Source organism: Neopelma chrysocephalum, unplaced genomic scaffold (assembly GCF_003984885.1).
Source record: "Neopelma chrysocephalum unplaced genomic scaffold, ASM398488v2 Primary Assembly neopelma1_73b, whole genome shotgun sequence".
In the NCBI taxonomy this organism is placed as follows: Eukaryota; Metazoa; Chordata; class Aves; order Passeriformes; family Pipridae; genus Neopelma; species Neopelma chrysocephalum.
Window position 1 is genome coordinate 3,155,763 of NW_020897734.1, and position 20,610 is coordinate 3,176,372.

The 20,610-nt window shown below is 46.1% G+C and overlaps 1 protein-coding gene across 1 annotated transcript in view; it reads right to left on the bottom strand.

Moving 5' to 3' along the window:
* Positions 1-576: 576 nt before the first annotated feature.
* The window catches only part of HS6ST2 (heparan sulfate 6-O-sulfotransferase 2), a 127,931-nt gene continuing 107,897 nt past the window's right edge, over positions 577-20,610 (bottom strand). Inside the window, exon 3 of the mRNA XM_027687131.1 lies at positions 577-3,474. Coding sequence (XP_027542932.1) covers positions 2,772-3,474 — 703 coding nt within the window. The 3' untranslated portion in view covers positions 577-2,771. The remainder of the gene's footprint in view (positions 3,475-20,610) is intronic.

Consider the following 20,610-nt stretch of genomic DNA (forward strand, 5'->3'; position numbering starts at 1 on the left):
CAATCCAAACCATTTTATGGTTCTGTGATTCTACGATACGATTTTTTCTATTTGATTTGGGGCACTATGGCTTAATTAATTCTTACCTGCTTTTGCATCCAATTCTGGTTTTGTCTTTTTTGTGTGTGCGTGTGTTTAAAAATGTCCCCAGGAGTGATACAGCAGGATGCACTGGAAGTCAGTGGCTAGGCAGCCTCCTCCTGGAGCAAAAACAGAGGGTTATCACATAAAGGAAAAAAAAATCATATCCATAAACACACACATATGTACACACAGAGAAAGAATTCCTTAATGCTGCAGAACATTGACAATCATACTTAAAATCACCAGAGACCACAGCTTGTTTTTCTGAGGACTGCTCAGAAGAGCAGCCATAACTCCACAGTAACTCCTGAACCAGAGAAAGTCCACGGTGGCTTTGCCCTTGAAAGCTGTAGTTTAAACACACTTCAGAAAAGCCATGACTTCAAACTCATATCCTTGCTGTCAACTGCTATTTCATTCATGGAATTACCATTCATTCTGAACTGCGCAGCTCCCAACACGCCGTCAGAAAAAGAAATAAGCACATGAAAATCAGAAGTCTGTAGTTAAATTTTATTTATCAGTTCTATTGTTAAATTACACAATCAAAGTCAGTGGATTGGCCTGTAAATCTACACAATAAGACAGCGTCTACGGTGGAAATCAGTAGAATTTGATATGGTTATGACAAAATGGTATCCTTATATTCGTACATCCCCTATATACAATAAACAGTATACACAAAGAAAATGCAACTAGTCTCTGTAAACCATGCACACCACAGCATAAAAACAAGATGCACCTCCTGCAACAGGCCTCCAGCTCGCCCACGGTTAAGTCCTGTTTACAGCAGTGCCTTTCAGTTTTATTTTCCCCCGTAAAAACCAAAATACAACCGAGACATCATATTGACAACTGCAGTTCTCATTTAAAAAAAAAAAAAATTGCTGTACATGAAGTTATTCTCTTCTCGAAGCTGCTAACGCAGGGTATTGGTTTGCTGCTGCTTTGCTCTCCACTTGCCCCCGGCAGGATTTCTGCCCCCAGGCTGCCACACAACATCAGATGGAAAACGGCTTCCAGGTAACTTAGGCGTGGAGCCGTAAGACTGTTTTAAAGCCTTCTGCCTCATCTTCTGCCCCCCTGCCTTCATAGTGTATAGAGTATTACAGGTGAAAGGCAATAGTGCAAGTGAGCCTTGTTAAGCATCGTGTCCACGGGGACACAGAGGGCCCTTTCCGGGTGCCTCCATCCGCGCACCCGCTCCGGGATCTCCGCTCAGTGCCAAGCTCGGGAGCGCTGCAGGCTGCGTATGGATTTTCTGAACGTGCTGAATGTCTAGCCCAAGCCTTGCAGAGGTTTTTTTTATTTTTTTGCATAGAGATTTATAGGAGCCCCTCGCACCACCTGCCCCGTCTGCTCTCCCTGTCGGTCTGGGTGAGGCTGGAGGGCTGCGGGTGAGCCCCGTCCGGCTCCAGCTCTGCACCCTGTGTCCCAGCAAAGCCTGCTCGGGAGCAAGCTGCTGCACCCCATGCATCACAACACCTTCTCATCCCATGTAACTATGGCTATGGTAAAACTGGCTTCCGTCATTTTCAGTCCTCGCTCATCTGTCATTGCTAAGAAGGGCTCAAGAGCATAGGAAAAAAAAAAGCCCTGTTCTTATCTGGTGTAGCAAAGATTTACTGGAAGTAAATCCTAATTCAAGTGTAAATCTACTTCCATTAAGCAATTCTCTTCATAATATTGCTGGGATTAGAGAGTTTTATGACTTTTTAAAGACACTACACAAATATCCGCAACATAATTTCATCTAGTTTATACCACCAATTATTAAGGAATGATAAATTCAGCATTATGTATTCTAATGGGTAAGAAAGACTTAAAATGAGACACTGTCACAGGATTATAATTTGGAAAAGGCTTTATGAAACAAACATGAGAGTGTGCTGCAACTTTTCCAGAATGGTTAAAATCATACTGCCCTGAAAAAGTCTCAAAACAGTGTCTATAACATTGGCATTGAGTTCAGAAAAGTATGTATGATTTTTTTTTCCTTTTTTTTAATATGAGATAGATCAAGCTTAAAACTCTAAACAGCAGTAGGTAGAAAAAGTTTAAAATTTTAAATATTTATATAACTAGAGAAATTACTTCTATTCATTTTAAAAGCCAATATTATACATAAAACTAGTCGATAATTTTTCTAGACCTTTTCTGTTCCCTTCATTGTCCATTCATTAACTTGGTAAATATCATAAGCAGTCGGTGCCCTTGAAAACACATTGTTAAAATAAAGATAAAATCAAAGGGAAAAGGTTTTGCTCATATACTGTATTGTGAGAGTATGCTAAATGCTCGTTATTAGGAAATGAGTTTGCTTCCCAGATAGATTTCAGCCGAGCATCATAAACATTTTCCAGCATCCCATTTTGTACTCATAGCTAATTTAAGGATAATTTTTTTCTTTCTTTTCTTTTAAATAAATGTCCAAGCAAACATTTCCGATGAGCCGACTTGGCTCCTGTATTTCATAAATAACCCAACAAACCTAAAAAGGACAATTTAATTACACGCTAAGATTAAGTGTTCCACGTACAGTACAACATTTACTGCAAAGGCAACTGCAAAGGCAACATTTTAACCTCTTTTTGCTTCGGACCCTCAGGAAGCGTCGCTTGTCGTCTCCGATTTGCAGGTTGGGGTTTGGGTCCCGCTTCGTTTCGGTGCCCGGCGAGTGCCCCCCACTACCGCCGCCACCGCTCCACGTTCCCTATGTAGTCAGTGCTGGAGCTGTTCTCTCCCTGCTCCCTCAGGTGCGCCTGCTTCGCCCGCAGGATTTTCCGCTGCTCCTGGCGTTTCCGCCGCGCCTCCTGGTGCTCCTTCTGCCGCATGTACTGGTACCGCTGCAAAAACAGGTCTTTTGCATAATCGTACAATTCCATGTCTAAAAAATTGAGGGCCTCGATGCGCTGCTGAGTCTGCTTGTCTATCTCCACGCTGGAGGCCCTTGTGCTATTGTACTGCGTGAACGGCGAGATGAAGTTCATGTTGAAAGTCTTCTCAAAGAGATACTGAGTCTTGCGCTGGAATTCGGTCAGGCCGAAGAAGGCCATGCGCTTCAGGTTCTCCTTGGCACTGTCCAGCAGAACCTTATTTCTCTGCTCCTCAGGCATGACCGACAGGTTGTAGCATCCCACCAGGCTGAGGTCGGAGAGCATGCGGACCTGGCGGTTGTTGGCCAGGTTGTAGGGGCAATCCATGAACTCCTGCAGGGAACAGCCCGACCAGTCGTCCCCCGTGTAGCAGCTGGGCAGCTCCTCGGTGGTTGGGGACCGGCCATCACAGACGTGCAGGGATGCCTTCCACGTCGCTCCTCGCTGGACGTGGCGCCATTCGCTCAGGTATCGGGAGACGGGGTCACGCAGGATGGTGATATAGTAGAAATTCCTGCCAAGGGGAGAGGAAAACAGAGTGTTTAGTCCCATGTGTCTCCAGCACACAGCGCATTAACGTTCAAAATCAATAGGAACTCAGAGATGCACTTAAGAGGCTGTCCGGAGCCCTGCTGCAGCGCACTCCTCCGTGTGCTCACCTCTGCAGGGTGAAAGATGGCTGAACAAATTCCTGGGGGGAGTGGGAAGGTTGTTATGTACCTGCACACACAGAGCTGACTCTGTTTAACAGGTGTTGCCCCTACAAAGGTGAGGGGAACCCAAAATTTCCCTCTGTGCTGGGCTGCCCGTGTGGCAACGTGCTCCTGCTGGTGTCCCAATTGATGCTCTCCCCAGACCTTGGAGAATAATCAAAGTATCTCCCAGGATGTAAGCCCCAACCCAAGCAGGACACAGGTAGCTCTGGCTCTTTTAATACAGGACTGCAACGATGAGAGAGGAGAGCTAAGTGACTAACAGGAAAATAAAGGATGCATTGCAGCATTTTGTAAGAGAAAAGGTTTCCAAGGGAGGTGCTGGTTTTGGTTTGGAGCAACAGGATGGTGGCACATGCAGGGCATGTGCTGCTCCAGGGAACCCATCAGCTGGAAAACCTGCAAGCTCAACCATAGGTATAGCATTAAGAGCTCACTCTGGGTTACATATAAATATCCACCATCGAACACCATGTTGTCCACTGTCACAGCCTAAAGTCATGCAAAGGACATGCTTTTTGCACCTTCACTAACATGACCACAGCCTCAGCAATGGTGCTGGAGGAACACTGCCAGGACACCAGCAACCTGCTTAAGTAAATGGAATTAAAGTAGCTCAATAAGCAAATTGTCCTGCCAGGGAGGGCCACTCCTGCAGTACAAGGACACTGAGGAGTGTGTGCCCAGGAGCCCTGAGCCCTTGGGGTGTGATTGTCGTGTCCTTGGTGCTGTGTAAGGAGAAGAAGGATATTCATTTGCTTTCCCAAGTGGCATCATGACTGGCCACCCCTCAGTCAAACTTTTGTTCCCTATCGTTTCCTTCAGCAGAAAAGCCACTAGATGTCAATGTTTTACAGAAAATTGTCTCTGGGTGGACTAAAAATTGAATCGCAAGCACAAAAAGGATCCAACAGCACAGGGGAAAGGAAACCTGGAGAATCATCATTCCTCTTCCTATTTAGAACATCCACGTTCATAAATAATTGAGTAAGTAGAAAGTACAATAAACATGCAAAACCAAATAAAGCCAAGCAGCCCAGTTCAGCATCAGTGGCTGGAAACAACAGCACCTCATTCTTGGAGCCAGGACACCACAATTGGCACCATCACCATCCCCACCCTCACCCAAGTGCTGTTGCCACCTCTCCTGCCTCTAAGGGATTGGGCCACGGATTCACAGAACAAAGGGAGCCAAAACCCTGCCATGACCCCAAGGAAAGTCCTTTTCCCCAAAAGTGCCATTCAATGATTTCACTGAGAGTTGGAGGTAACAGGAAGAAAGAACAAAGCTCACTTTCATGAGTAAGACCTCTTCAAGACCCCTGTCTTACCTCAGCAGGTCTCTGGTAGCATTGGAGAACTGACCTGCCAAAGGGAAAGGGCTTTCCTTGAGCATCATCACCTCAACCAGTCACTCCCACAAGCAGGAGCTGTCCCTGGTCATGCTTGTGCCACAGGCTCCTCTGGTGCAGCAGTGACACAGCCTTGTCAGGATCCCCAACATGGGAAACGGGGCATCTCTGGGGCAAACTCAAGGCCTTTCTTTAAATTCTGTCAGGACTCCTCACCCTTGGATCTAGTTTATTGGGATACTGCACTAAAATAATGACCCAATCACACAGCACTAACCTCTGCACTAACTATAGCAACTAATATTCAGCAACAAACATCTGGTGACTGAGGAGGCAAAAGCAAAGCCCTGCTTACCCCAGAGCTCCTTGTATGAGCTGAGCCATCAGCAATTCAGTGAGGCTGGGAGGAGAGTGGGGTGCAGGCACAGGGGTGCTGTCAGCTGAGGGAGAAGGCCAACCAAGCCATACACTCTAAGGTCATCACAGAAATCAATGGGAAGTTAATGCAAGAAGGGAAACAAATCCTGAGCCAAGATCGATCCAGCGAGCGTTTTATTATAGTTCAAACCCTTCAGCCACTCTCCCTTTGTGCCCTTTGGTCACAGGCGGCGGTGACAAAGCATCTCCCTTGGCTGCTGTTGTAAAAACAAAAGAATGAATAAAAACTTGTGTGTTGGTGGAAGAGGCTGTGTCATAACGAATCACCGTCAGCCTGGGTGGCCGGCAGCCTCCAGCCTCATCCCGCTGGATATCTCCATCAGCGCCTGTCAGGGAGAAACACTGCAGTCCAGGGAGACCAGGAGATGAGGCTGAGTAAAGATGCTCACTGCACTCTGCAGTGAGCCTGAAGGCGTCTGGTCTTCCCTCAGCACCCTGTGCTTGGGGATGCCAGGCTACCAGCAGGGCTACTTACGGGATGCCCCTGATGGAGCCTGTGTCCTACCTGGCCTGAGCACCAGCTCCTTGCAAACATGCTCATTGCTGTTATTTATTCCATGTTGTTACTTCCCAGCTGAATCCTGCTTTCAAGAAATGACTTAGAGAGAGATGCTTTGTCAGCTGCTGGGCCAATCTCAGCTACATTGTGCATTTTCCCCCTTCTTAAGTCTGCCTATTAAAATTCTACTGAAAAAGGAGCTGACCCTTCTGGGAACACCAGCTTTTGGGTTTGCCCCAAGCCATCTCCTCCAAGTTAGGAATCATGGCAGCTCCAGGAAAGCAGCCGTGCTGCTCTGCATTCATCTGAACTGAGCTTCAAAAAGTCACAAAAGCTTTAATGCATCATCAAGTCAGAGCCGTGCCAGAGATGGAATCGTCCATCAGCACTTTGAGCATCATTCTGCTGCAACGGGGAGGAAGACTCAAAGCTTTGCAATTATTTTTAGCTCTGTACGTAACAGCTTGTTCTTTCTGTCGTCTTAACAAGGGGGTGTTGAGCTCCTGCCCATTCCTTGAAGCTTGTGCTTCAGAGCCCGAGACAACATGTTTGCAGGTAGAGCTCAAACTACTGTGAATCATCCCTCCAACTTAGAGTTGCACTCACCAGAAAAACAGCTTTTCTGTCAAAGTTGAGCCGGGTGCCCATGAAGCAGAAAACAAAAGGAGCTCCAGGGCAACTCACAAAGTAGGTTGACCCTGAAGGCATCAGGAATGTGAGATGCTGTGACAGTCATTTGTTTCTGGTATGTCCCTGAGCTACCAGGTGGCTATTCCCCTTTCCCCACCTCTGCCAAACACAGGGAAAGAATGAAAATCTGTTTTTCCAAGTGAGTGATTTTTTTTTTATGAATCCTTGTATAAACCTTCTAATTGCATCATTAAAGAAAAAAAATCCAAGTGAGGAGGTGTGAAACCCCAGGGGATGACAGCACTGAGTAAAGCCAGAGATTTCAGAGCCTGGAGAAGCTGTCAGGGAAGGGATACCCAGGTAGCCACACCACAGTGCTCAAGGGGCCCTTCACCTGCAGAGCTGCTCTGCCGAAAAGAGAGGAGGAGGTGACTCTGCTTAAGCATCAAATGGGTCAGAATCTCCTGAAGTCAGGGTACATCTCATCCCAACCCCACTGCCCTGGCTGTTTAATTGCTTGCTGAGGTTGAGGGAGGCTGGAGGTCAGACGCTGGCAGCTGCCATGCCTTCAGCCTGGAAACCCGAGCCTGGCTTGATGGAGCTATGAGGTAAGGGGCTGGAGAGGGGAGCTGAAAGCTGAACATCCACTCACCATTACATCCATTAGCGAATGGATCAGTAGGTGAGGGACTGAGTGACCTTTTCCCATTTCTGCTCAGAAATGAGGCTACGGCAAGAAGGGCTTTGTAGGCTACAGGGGGTGACAAACCTACAGCCTTTGCACAGGGAGCACTGCAGCCCTGGGAATATCCCAATCTCCCCCCAGGCTACGCTCGGGCACAAACTAACCCAGGGTAACACAGCTTTAGCACAGGGTTTCGGAAGCAGAGCTATGATTTCCAGGGAAAGTACTGGGGCAGTCCCATTCACCATGCAAAAATAAGGCTATGTTTTAAGCTGGCTCAAGCACACCAGCTTGTATCTAGGTCAAGCTCATACAGATGATAAGCCTGGCTAGGACATTTGGAGTTGCAAACGGGGCTTGTGCAGTGAATAGGAGGCAATTTTGAACAAGCATCTCCATTTCTTTGGGTGGAGATGAAGGCAAGGAAATCTGGGAATGTTTCCTACTCTGGGAGGTTTTTTCCCCCTGGTCCATGGACTTTGCGGGACATTAACAGGGCAGTGTGAAACCAAGATGGATATTTTGAAAGGAAAATTCCCTCTGAATGGGCAGGGGCAAAGGGACAGATGAGATTTGTACCACATCCAGCAGAAATGCAAATAAAATGAACTAAAACTCTGTAGCACAGATTCAGCATATCATGCAAAGGATTAAGGACTGAGCTACCAAAAAAAGAGAAATAATCACAGGGTTGGTGCTCCGGCACCAGAAACAATGCACAATCACCAGAGCCGGCGAGCAGCACAAGGACATTGGTGTCCTTCCCCCGTTCCCCACAAACTGCTCACGCTGCTGAATGGAAATCCACAGACCTCATTTATAAAAGAGTAGTCACATACTCATTCTTTCAAAAGCTGAGCAATTTGGGGTTTTTTTGAGACACCAACTCGTCTCACTCAGCTCATTTGACCAGAGGAAGATGCTCCTACACTGTGGCCACGTGCACGGATCTGAGATCCCATCTCCTTCTCCTCCGCTGCTCCCAGCAGTGAACTGACACTGTGCTGCAGGCGGGCTCCTGCACTCCCCCCTCGCCCCAAAAAGCTCGGAAAATGTCCCCACTTGGGATTATTTGACAGCAAAGTCACAGACAATGATGGAAGGTCAGGATCATGAACGGCATGAGTCTCACATTCCTTGTTCTGCTCTCAGAAACCCTCCCCGCACGGCTCTGAAGCTGCTGATGGATTTTAATCTTTGGCAGAGGGTCTCCCCGCCGATCAATCATTCCCACCACATCTCTCCGAGAAGTCAAACTCAATTACACCACGTCGGGTGCCAAGTGCTTCACTCCCAGAAGGTGAGGTTAATTCCCATCAAGAGTGGCCCACTGAGAATTTGATTTGCTAATACCGCAAATTGTTCCTCCAACAGAAATACCCCTGCTGCCTAATTTGTTGGAGGCAGGCATCTGTTCGGAGATCACTCAGAGAAGGCAAAGCATTCATTTAATACTGTGACTCATCCCGATTCTTAACAAACTTTGTCACCTAGAGACATAATTAAAAGGACAGGGGTGAGCATCCTGGTGACAGCCTCTCCTGCCTCAACCATCCACGCTTGGAACCTCCCCCCAAAATGGGAATACTTCTTCCCTGCCAAGAGCTGTTCCCACAGAGCACAACTCACAGAGATGAGGCCAAAATATTTGGCAAGCTCACTGAGGCAGCGCTGGGAATCAAATGTTTGCATCCACTCCAGATTGGTCCCAGATGCTTCGCAGCAGTGATGTGGATGGCAATGGCAGCAGCCGGGAAGCATCGCCCGTGGGCTTCCCACAGTGCTCCCAGTGCTCCAGGTCCCACACACAAGGGCAACAGGCCCCACCTAGGAGTGGGTGATGAGTAAGGGGGGCTGTCATGCTCTCCGGGAGCTTCAGGGAGAAGATCTGATGCCCAGTGTCCCGTGGCTGCTTCCATGTCCTGGATCCTTAGACCAGCTGCCCTTGCCAGATCCTCCCCTGCCACCTTCATGGCGCTTGCAGGGTTATCTGAGCAGGTCTGCTCCCCTTCTCTCCTCTTCCCAGGGACCTCAGTGCAGCTCCTGCTGAGCAAACAGACCCAGGGCTGGCTCCTACTTGTTCCTACGAGACCTCTCTTCATTCAGTCATTCCAATTAAACTAAACTTCCAGCTCCGCCTCATCCAAAATTCAAAGTATAGTAAAATCTAGATGAACAAATCAATCAAAGAAGTGAAGGATAAAAATTATGGGAAGGGAGAGGAGGAGGAGGAGTAACAAACACCCCTTTTCACTGCAGCAGCCTGCAAAAGTACACGGACTATATTCCTTTACTCTGAGTCTCAGGGTGGCAGAGGCAAATCATGCATTAGCTCCGAACAAGGACCTCCGAGGAAAGGAGATAAGTATTTCAGAACTGTGAATTAGAGCCGTTAGCAAATGTAAATTTACATTTCCTCTAAGTAATCATTATGTTTTCACTTCTATCAGCACCCAATGAATCACAGAGATGTTTTGTCTAGAAACACTAATGGTGGGGGTAGGAAGCCAGCAGCCTACCCACAGCAACGGCAGCAGGAGAAAAGTGCCAGAGGAACCCATAAAAAGGAGCTGGATTTTTCAAGAACAGCAATTACACCAGCCCATCATTGCCTGTAAAATTACCAAATAGGAAAGATCTGCAGAAAAGAAGCATTTCAGGCACAGAGGAAGGCAGCGATTTTGCAGCTGAAGGTACACGTTCATTTATGTGCAGGCATGGCATATGCACACAAAGATAATGAAAATAAGGCTTTAAACAAGTAAAAAATATGCAGCCTCACACACGCACACATGCTCCCAGCTACCCTCACGCACAAACTAATTGTCCACAGCGTTGCCTGTGGAGGGAAGAGCTGCCCTGCAGATCTGCCAGAGTGGTATTAATTTCATAATTGCCTGTATTATTAAAATCTCTGCAGGATACCCCTGCTCGCAACCAATTCAGCAAGAACAGTGGCCTTTTTACTTATTTTTTTTTTAGTGGTGCATAAAAAGAGAAGCAAGTTTCTGTTTTTAGACTCAGCAAACAGAAGAGTGACTCAGCCGCTGGCGCCAGTCCCCAATCCACTGCCTCCAGCCCAGAGTCTGGCATAGGAAAGGGTGGCAACGCTGGGCAGAGGGGCCCAGACTCATCCCACCCACCTGACCCGCTGGGAAAAGGACTGAACTACCCTTTGGAAACACCCATCTTTCATCACAGAGCAGCAAAGGTTCCCACTCATGAGCTTAATTATATGACAAAGGCATCTTGATGGAGGGCAGCAGTGGTGCCAAGACCCCAGGCTGCACATGGGAGGTAAAACCCAAGGAAAGGAGAGAGAATGTGACAGAGGAGCATCAGCATAAGACCATGCCATGCTTCCCTCGTGCTCGATGATGAGTTGCAGTACGGGTGACGCTGGATTTGTGACGCTGGCCCCCCAGCACACAAGGCCTTGGCTTTGGAAAGTGCCTTTCTTGTCTAGGCTGATTATCCCTTAAAAACACAGGAGGCAGAGCTGAATTTTGCCCTTAATACACACTAGGAAAAGTCGAAGCGTGAGCAATGTCTTTTGAGACATCAAGCTCTGAAGCCCACAGAGTACCAGGAGCACCTTCCTACTCCCAGCGTGAGGAACTGTCCCTGTCCCCTGGAGCTCACATCTCCCAGGGCTGCATCACATCTTCCAGGTGTGGCACAGCATCTCCCTGACCACAGAGCTCACAGATTCATTAAAAAGCACAGAGATATCCCAAAGCAAAAAGGAGACCACTGCAACAGAGCTGGTGAATAAACCACAGGATGCTGCTATAAATCAGATGTGTACAACAGTATTTACCCCATCTAAATGCCGCTGCAGGAATTGGTTTCAACGTGTAACTGATATTTTTGCGGCGGCGAGGATCGAGGTTTGCAAAGCCTACACTCCATAAGCAGCGGTTTACAGAGAGGGAATAGTGGCAGTTTTTCATTTTCCAGAGTCCACTCACCCTTCCAAGAATCTTAATGCCTCATTGATTCATAATACAGTACATAAAGATTTCATTTTTTCTTGCACACAGTGATATATTATGGAGGCAATCTATTTTGCCACTGAAAAGTTTGCTTAGTAGAGAAATTTGGAGTTTTGACATTCAGGAAATTACAGTCATCTGTAAAGCACGATTGATATGCCAAGGCTAACATTTTCATTGCGCTTCTGGAGCCAGAATAACTATGCTAAAATATTTATTATATTCTAAAAAAAAAAAAAAATTTAAAAAAATCCAACTTCTTGTTTATAAAAAGCATACATTTAGCATTACAGAAAAAACTTTATCCTTCTATCTGTGTATATTTTCATATATTTTAGCTATGTCTTAAACGCGCAGAGCCCCATGCTCTCCGACCAGATGAAAATACTTTAAATAATTGAATAAAACCAATACTTCAGAAAGGCTCTGCTGTGTCCTGTGCGTGCAAGCAGAGGGCACGAGCTGATGCACGGCTGCACGGAGCAGCACGAAAGCAGAGAAATGAGACAGGGGCTGCCACGCCAAACCTACACGATGTCCCCTGGGACTGGGAACACTTGTCCTGCCAGCCACCAGCCACCCTCAGGGTACACGTGAAGCAGGAGATCACTGAACCCTGTGTGCTTCCCTTGTAAGCTTTGTAAGTTTTAATACGATCTAGATGGAGGCGGGTGCAGAGGGCTTCTCCTCTCTTAGCTTGACTCGCACACTTTTCTTTTTTACGAAGGCATGAATGTGTATTTAGAAGTTGTGATTTATCCTATTTCCTGAGGACTCGTTGCAATTTCCTAATCGCTGCTCGAACTGTAGTAACACCCCTCCCAATTCCTTTGTATATGAAAGTACCTACTATTGAACATCCCCGCCTCAACACTGGAGCTCTCGAGAAAAAGATCATGCATCAGCCCCAAGAGCTCTGCATATCCCACAATGGGAAATTAACTCCAGAGAGGTATTTATAAAATCATTTGTTACTATATCAGAGCTCAATCAATCCTCTTCAATAATACATAAAAGGAGGAGGTTTGGCTCACACGAAAGAACGTAAGGCTGATGGTAATTCCTTCACAAGCCATTTGCAGACAATCTTCCCTACGTTGGTTAACACATCCCACGATAGGTTACACAGAAGTGCTTTTAAAAACAAAACTGACAATATATAGCGTATAAAAAAGGCACATTAATGTAACTTTTTTTGCTTATCATAATTACTGGGCATATAGAAATCCAAGGAAAATCCTTCCCAGTCTTTCTAAAATTTTGTCAAAGGCAGGCGTCTATTGAAAATGTCTTTGCAATGTAACTAATGAACTGATACTAATATATACTCAGCCTGATGCTAAAAGAGGGATCGAGGAATGGACAGTGTATTTACAGCTGCAACTTGCTACAGTTTTAATTTCAGCTCTCATTGATTCCACTGAGCACCATGAGACTGTATAATGAAGAAATCTGTATCAATTGAAAATACCAAGTGTGCTCCTGCCCCACTAGGGCACTCCAGTAATATCATGTAATGGAAGGGGATTCTCATTTAATTGAATTGGAAATGAAACGCATATTAGCTAAGAAAACTTAATCAGTGCAATAATATTAAAATGGGCCACTCAGACAAACTGTACTGATTAAGTCACTTGCAAACATTTCCGTAATCATCACTGAGACTCGTGGCGTTAATGATTTAACTCACTTTTCTACTCCAGGGAACAAAACTGTAATTTCATAGCAGACAATTAGAATATTTTAAACCCTCTCTCACACATTACAATACAGTCTTCTGGCAGAAGCACAGGACTAGGTCCTGCAAGGATACGACCTGAGCCCTGACGTACAAGAAGGTCTGCATGGATGCTGAGATGCCATCAGAACGTTTGATTTAAGATGGGACACAGCCCTGAAAGCACCTCGCTGGCTGGCAAGTGTTTCTGAGGTTCTCACTGCAGTTCCTCCACAGACTTCATGTTTAATCCTGACTAGTAACCGATGCACAGATTGATACACCTCAACACTGAGCTCCAACTGCCTCCCAGCAGACCAGGACTTAAAAAATCATGTTCTCACACGGTTGACATAACTGGATTTTAAATTTTCATGGAATAGCATTTCTAATAGCAATGGACTACTTTCCACTTCTACTACTTTCTAACTCTAGCATGGAGTGCATTTCTAATAAAACTCTGTGGATGCATTTGTTGTGTCAAAGCTCAGCTGGGAGGGGTTTTGCATCAGCTAAGCAAGTAACACTAAGCAAATATTACAAGATGTGCAGAACATCTTGTTTCCCATGTCTGCTTGTTCCACCTCAAACATTTAGCAAAAGCATATTTTACTCAGTCTGAATTAGGACGATGTCCTTAGTAAGCCATGTTAATGGAAAATGCCACTTTAGCCTCTTATACAACCCTGAACCAATGCAGGGATGCATCCATCATATTGTACTCAGAGGAGAACCATCCACACAGTCCAAGTGTGTGATGTGTCAGGAAACTGGACACTGAGTTGGCAAAACCTTATCAGATGCTTTCCTGGGGGTCAGCAACAGCACATTCAGCACAGGAATCAGCTGGAACACATAGCATGGTTTTGGATTTCAGATGCCTCCTATATTGTTAATTAATCTGTAGCATTAAGACAATAAAAATCCTGCTTGTGGAAAGTCAAAAGCAAATTCAATTTTTGCATCTTTTCAGCGCCATGAAGCAAACTCCAGCCAAAGTGGCAGCTGGTCTGAGGCCACCATAAAGAGGAGAGGCAGCAACCTGGGCTGGGCAGGGAGAGAAGCCCAGCTCCTCTCTGCACTAGCAGAACTGGCACCACTATGCAAAAAGCACCTGATTCCACTGCCCACAAACAATGTTACTTGCTTTGCCTTTTGCTCTGGCTCTCTCACCATGAGGGTATCACAAGCTTGGGTCAAGATCTGACCTTTCTGACTGGCTTCTTGCTGTGGTCCTTTAAGTCCTGAGCTCCCAGCCCTCACCATCCACAGACAACCAAACAGGCAGTACTTTGAACCCTCAGCTGGAGGAACATCTTGCTTAGGTTAGCTGAGAAACCCTTAAACCCAAGCTGACTTCAGCTGAAGTCAAAGCTAATCTACCCCTGCCAGAAGAAAACCAGAAGAGGCATCACCAGCCCAGCCCCAGTATGATAAACCTAAAGGAAAATAAATCACATGACATTCAGGGTCATTCACTAAGGTTCACAGTTACTTCCAAAAGAATCTGCCATTGCTCCTACTCCTCTAGCCTCCTCCTCAAAATACGGAGGAAAAAAAAAAGAATAAACAGACAAAACAGCAAAAAGCAAAACTCCTCTGAGCAGCAAGAGATGGTTCAAAACAGCATCATTCCTATCTGCAAGCATCTCTTGAATGATTTTCAGAAGACACAGTTCTTACTCTTCCATGGATTATGCTGGCTAAAAATCTGTGTGACATTTTAATTATCAAGTACAAATGTTACTGCAAGCAAGCAATGAAACAGATGGTGTCCTGAATTTTACAGTACAGCCACATTTTCCAGTTCGAATTTACAGTTCACCAATCAGCAGCTCCAAGTTCTGTCTCTACTGCATCTCCCTTACCCATCTGAACCCCCACAACCTTGCAATGCCGGGAGGGCAGCTTTGGGAGTGGAAATTTGACCCAAGTTTTCCTCCCACAAGCAAATGCACAGTGTGTTTATACTCATTGGAACTTCCTCATTGAACTCCACTCATATAAGTTATAATTCCCAAGATTTTCTCCTCTTCCCATCTTGTGTACTCAGCAGTCCTCCCAGAGGGTGCCCCCAAGGGGAAGGGACAGGATGGAATGAATGCCCCTTCAGGATCCATCAGTGCCAAGTCCCACATTACCAGGGAATAACAGAGCAGCAAAGCCAGAAGCTTTTCCATTCAGGTCTACCATCCTGCCAAAAAAACACAGTACCTGAGATAAGAGTTGCACTTTCACATGGTTATTTCCCTCCTCTTATAAAACATAAAATATAATTCAAGAAACAAGAGCCACACAGGGGAACATCATCACACGTCACACAACGTGGACGGGGACAAGGAGGATCTGGGACTACCTTCAGCTGATCACAACTCTACAAATAGACCTTCAGATGTGTCTGAGCATTATCCAGTACTGGATGTAGCCACAGCCCAGAGAAGACCCAGCTCAGGCTGGGTCCACCCTGTGGCTTGCACATTTCTTCTGTAAACCCCACGCTGAACAAAATCTTCGGGATTTACAGCACTATGACAAATGTGGTTCTTATCTTGAGGAGCTTATAACCCAGTTCTGACAATGCACTAGGGAGAGGGTGTGGGTCCAGTGATTCCTGGGGGGCAGATGTAGCAGCATCCCTGGAGTTCAAGCAGCAAACATGGTGAGTTTTCAGCTGTCACTCCCAGCTGTGTATGGCCAGGCTGTGTCCTTGCCAGGCTGATGCCCTCATTGAAAAGGCACTTGATTTAACAGTCTGTGGCCAAACTGAATCCTGGAGAGCTTTCCTGATACTCCACTCCATTCATCTCCACTAAAGGGGAGCCGCTGTCGGGGCTTATGGCATCAGTGCTGTAATTACCAAAAGGAAACGTTTTCTGGGAAGGTGTCCCGGAAAGCAATACACTGAACATTTCCTCTCACTGCTCACAGTACTGAGCAATAACTCCTCCTCTCACCGTCAGCACCAGTCTGGCTTCCAGCCAGGTCTCAAGGACGGGCACCCCTCCTGTTGTGCCCCCGCACTGGCACAGCGCTGGGAACACCAGCTCTGCTCTCACCACTCACCCCTGTGCAGACAGCCCTGGGATGTGGAAGTACTCCTGCAGGCACCAGACAAAGGGAGATGATGCATGGGCCAAGGCATAGCCCCTTTGGACCCCAGGCTTTTCCTGCTTTGTTTTGAAATCTATCCAGGAGCACAGACTTGCAGGTGGAGGGGCCAACACCAGCTTTGCAGATGGACAGTGATGCTCTTCTCACCCCGCCAGCCACAACAGCATTTGCCATGGGGGCTCTGTATCTTGCTTGCAGGTTTGCTCACTTAATCCAGCAACACATTGGTATCCAGGGACGAAGATGGTGAGACCAATGGTGGCCCTTTGAGCCCACCTGGAGAACCTCTTCCTAAAGGGAGCCAAACAGGGCACTTGTAGAGCTGAAGGGATCCAAGGACTGAGCTTGCCTTGGAGCAGAGGTGCCCTCACAAACACTTTCCAGGGAGCCCCTGAACACCAAGGAAAACCCATCTGGGTATTGGATTCCCAGGGAGAGAAGCCAAAGCACCGTCTGGCATCCCCAATGCCAGGGTACATGGCCTGGTTTGCAGCAGATCGATGCTTTCACATTTGAACTCAGCAAACAGGTGCTCCAGAGCATGATGAAGTGCACCACAGCGGCACAGGCTTTGCTCTCAGTCACACTGGCAGCTGGATTGCTGCAATAAATAAACCTGAAAATCAACTGTCTGAGCAGCAACAGCCTCTTCCTAGGTCTCCATCCCTGGAGGGGTTAATCTAAAGTAATCTAATTTATTCCCAAATTGCAGGCAGCAGTGTCTTTTCCCATTTAGTAGATTAAGAAACTGTGCTCTACCAAATTTATCTGAACAATTCATTCCCATGGAATTACACTAGGTTTTGAACTGAGGTTGATATACTCCATTATATCTGCAGGCTAAGCAATCCACCGAGGAGCCAGATTAATACATAGCCAAATACCACCTGAGTGGGGGTTTCTGGCAAAGCATCTGTGCAGGAACATGGACAAGAGCAGCAGGTGTGAAAGGGCTCACAACAGCAGCGATTTGGGCCAGGGCTCAGGTGCAACAGCAGCATCTTTAGCTACATCTCCACCATCCTGTCATTAAAACAGCAGCACTTCCATAACTCATTTCAACATACTGAGACTGGGCTTCTCTTCACATTATTTTAAACAAAATGACACTTTCTCTAGACACTTAAATGCATCCTGGTCTCATCACATCAACAGAAGAAGCATATTTTTTTCTGTTTATGTGAAAGGTGATACTGGATGCATCATACATTGAAATCATTTGCTGGATTCCTCTCTCAACATAAATAAGGGGAAAGAAAGTCAGAGAAGAGAGATTTTAAAGATGATGTATACATATGCATGACCACTTTCGAATCCAGAACGTTATTAAATTCTTTCATATATTCATGTGAGAACTGCAAAAGATTATGAAAGTAGAGATGCTATCACTCATACTTTCCCAGAGCAAGAATTAGGGAGCTTTTCTTCTTAATAACAGCTAGATATTTAAATACTATCTGTTTGGCCAAGCTCTAGTTAGTACTGGCCAACAGAGGTCGGGTGTACAGTTCACATCCCAACTTCACGGAACGGACCTGCTTACATATCCAACCCAAACACAGGGCAAGACTGAGCAAGAGATATCTTATGGTTGTCAGAGCTTCGACCCTTTTATGGTTATTAAATGCCTTTAAATTCCTGCAGTTTCCACAGGTCTGAGCATCCTCTACCAAAAATACATCCCACATGCCCCATCCCACCCTTTCCCAGTTCTCAGAGAGCTGAGCCCAACCAAACACCGCCTGAGCCATGTTACCCAAAGGCATTGAGGAAATCTTCTGATTTCCAAGTGATGCTAAATTCATCTAAACAGCTTTATTTATGAGTGGTGTTACATCCCCCTTCTTGGGGAGACAGATCTGCCACTAGAATTGCCTTTTCCTGCCTGCAGAAACTGTAACTCTGCATCAACATTACACAATTATTCTAAAAGTACTATTTAGATAGTTCTATGGTAACGGGTATGTACACCAACCTCAGTCCCACAGAATTTGCATAGTAGAATTTTTTATCATGCTTCTTAAAGATTAATAATTTAAAGCAAGTTGTAACTGTGCTAAGATTTAGTCTTATGTTTTCATCACTGGTTTATATTCTCATAAATATCCAACATTCCCAAGTATATAGGAATCTGAGATGCTATTCAAGAGGAAAAACTGCAACCCATATATCTTCCATTTATGGAATTGAATATAAGATCATATTCAAAGTGCTGCATTTACTGACTGATTTTGAATACATAAAATATATAGCCATTGCAAATTCACCCTTCATTGCAAAGCTTTGTTCTTGTAGTGACATAACTTACTGCCAGATTAGAGCCCCAAGTACAGCTGGACCATTTTTCATGTTCTCCATTCCCACAAACACGACTGGGAGACAGGTCGTGCTCTCTATCAGGGTTGTGCTTAGCACACAGCAATATTGCAACACGTCCCATTAGAGTTATGTCTGCTGAGACTGTGAGCACAGACTTGGCTGCAGGCACCTCCTAATGGAATTACATAATTGGAGGCATGTCATCTAAATCTGAACAAATTGGATTCCCTTGTCATGCACTATTGAATCAGAACGGAAAGAACACTCCATGCTGTTATCTATGGTAAACCAACGGCGGCAAATCCGGCGTCACTAATATTTTGATAATGTGATGTTTATTAAAAATGGGGGAGGAAAAAAAAAAAAAGATAAAAGTTTCATGTAAGGCGTGCCAAAATCATGTTGCATGCAAAAATGAGCTCATCTGAGCTTGGCTTCAGACTGGGAATTATGTAAATGGTTTATGACGGTTGTGGTGTTAAGAAGATGTAAGCAGCAGAACCATGTGAGGCTGGTTGCCTGTAGCAGCCAGGGAAGTGCAGACAAGGACTCAAGACAGGCCCTGCCACCAGCTCTGCATCTGGCAGGAGAGGCAGCCATCAAGGTGTTTGCTCTGCTCCAGTCCTTCCCTCTCAGTCCGTGGCTGATCAGTGACATTAACATTCACATCTTGCAACCGAATTCTCCAGCCCTTGCAATTCATAAGCATGCCCTGCTTTTCGTTTACAAGTATATCAACTTTAATTTGGAATTACTGGAGGAATCATAACGAGGGAGCAATAACTTTGAGCACACTGAACTGTGCATTCAGGGCAAATTTTCACTGAGTGCTCAGCTCGACCTCCAGCTCTGCATGTATGAAAGAACAGAGGCATTAATTACATTACCAGAATCACTAATCAGCCCATTGCATCTTTACATTTCATCAGCTAAATGCTGGTGCAAAATGAGAGGCTTTTTTTCCCCTGTAATTCAGCTCTTCAAGCCTCACCAGGATATTTCCATGAGCACATGGAATGAATTCATTAACAAAAACAGTGAGAAAAAAGGCAAGTAAGAAAGAAATTAATTCTGATGCCTTCCAGAATTCATGGTTCTCCTAGTTAATTAATTGTGGGCTCACAGGGGCTCCCCTGTCCACACCAGGTCATCAGGGCACCTTGCAGATGGAGCTGGGTTGGGGAGCAGAGCACCTACTCACGGTCCAGCCTAGGGCATGAGGAGTTTGGGTGATGGGACAGGGGGTCTATGACAGCAAGAGGGGTTGTCTGCAGTACAGCTCTATCTGGGCTGGTGCCCTGCAGAAATTCAGGTTTCAGTATGCCACCAGCACACTGCACACTAACACCACCAGCTCTGCTGCCCCAGCTCCAGCAGCGCTGCAGTCCTGCAGGACTGTGCCAAACGCCCATTTGTATTCGGTGTGAGGGAGAAACGCTGTCAAATCACCAAATCACCTCAAGTTGTGAGAGCACGCAGCAAGGGGAAAAGTGTTAACTACATACTGAGCCTCTGCCTGTAGATCAAGACCGAGAGGAGACAGCTAAACATTTCCTGTGTGCTCTGGGGTCTGAGCATCCCCCCAGTGGCAGCACAGGATCACATCGTGGGCAGCCCAGCATCACAGAGCTCCACAAATGCACAGTCCTGCCTCAGCAGCCCCTTCCAGAAGAGATCCCCAAAAAACTGTACTCCCAAATCTATAACTCTGTGTAATTGCTTGGTCTAAAGGCCCATTAATCCATATGGACAAAAGAATTGTTTGAAGAGTGACTGCCCCTTAGGGCTGCCCAGCACCGTGTTTTGAGCCAAGTGGGTTTCTCCTGCCCATGGGTGGGAGCAATACCATCTCACTGCCAACTCGGCCACTGAGCTCTCGGGGGTAATCGTGCCACAGAAAGCAATAAACATGGTGATGGTGGGAATGGGGCAGCCTTCCATGGTAGGGAAAGAAGCAATGTCAGGAGAGTGACTGTCCCACCACTTCTTCAATGCCACCACGTAGTCCTGCTTTGATGGCTCATCCAGCTCAAAATATTGCCATAATATTTAGTGACATTTCTAGACATACAATGAGGGAGAGGGAAAAGGAAAATCACAAACCAGCTCAGTATTTTGCAAGTGTTGGCACTGCCTGGCACACCTTAAAACTAAAGATCACTGAATTACACTGACACTACTTGATCTCTAT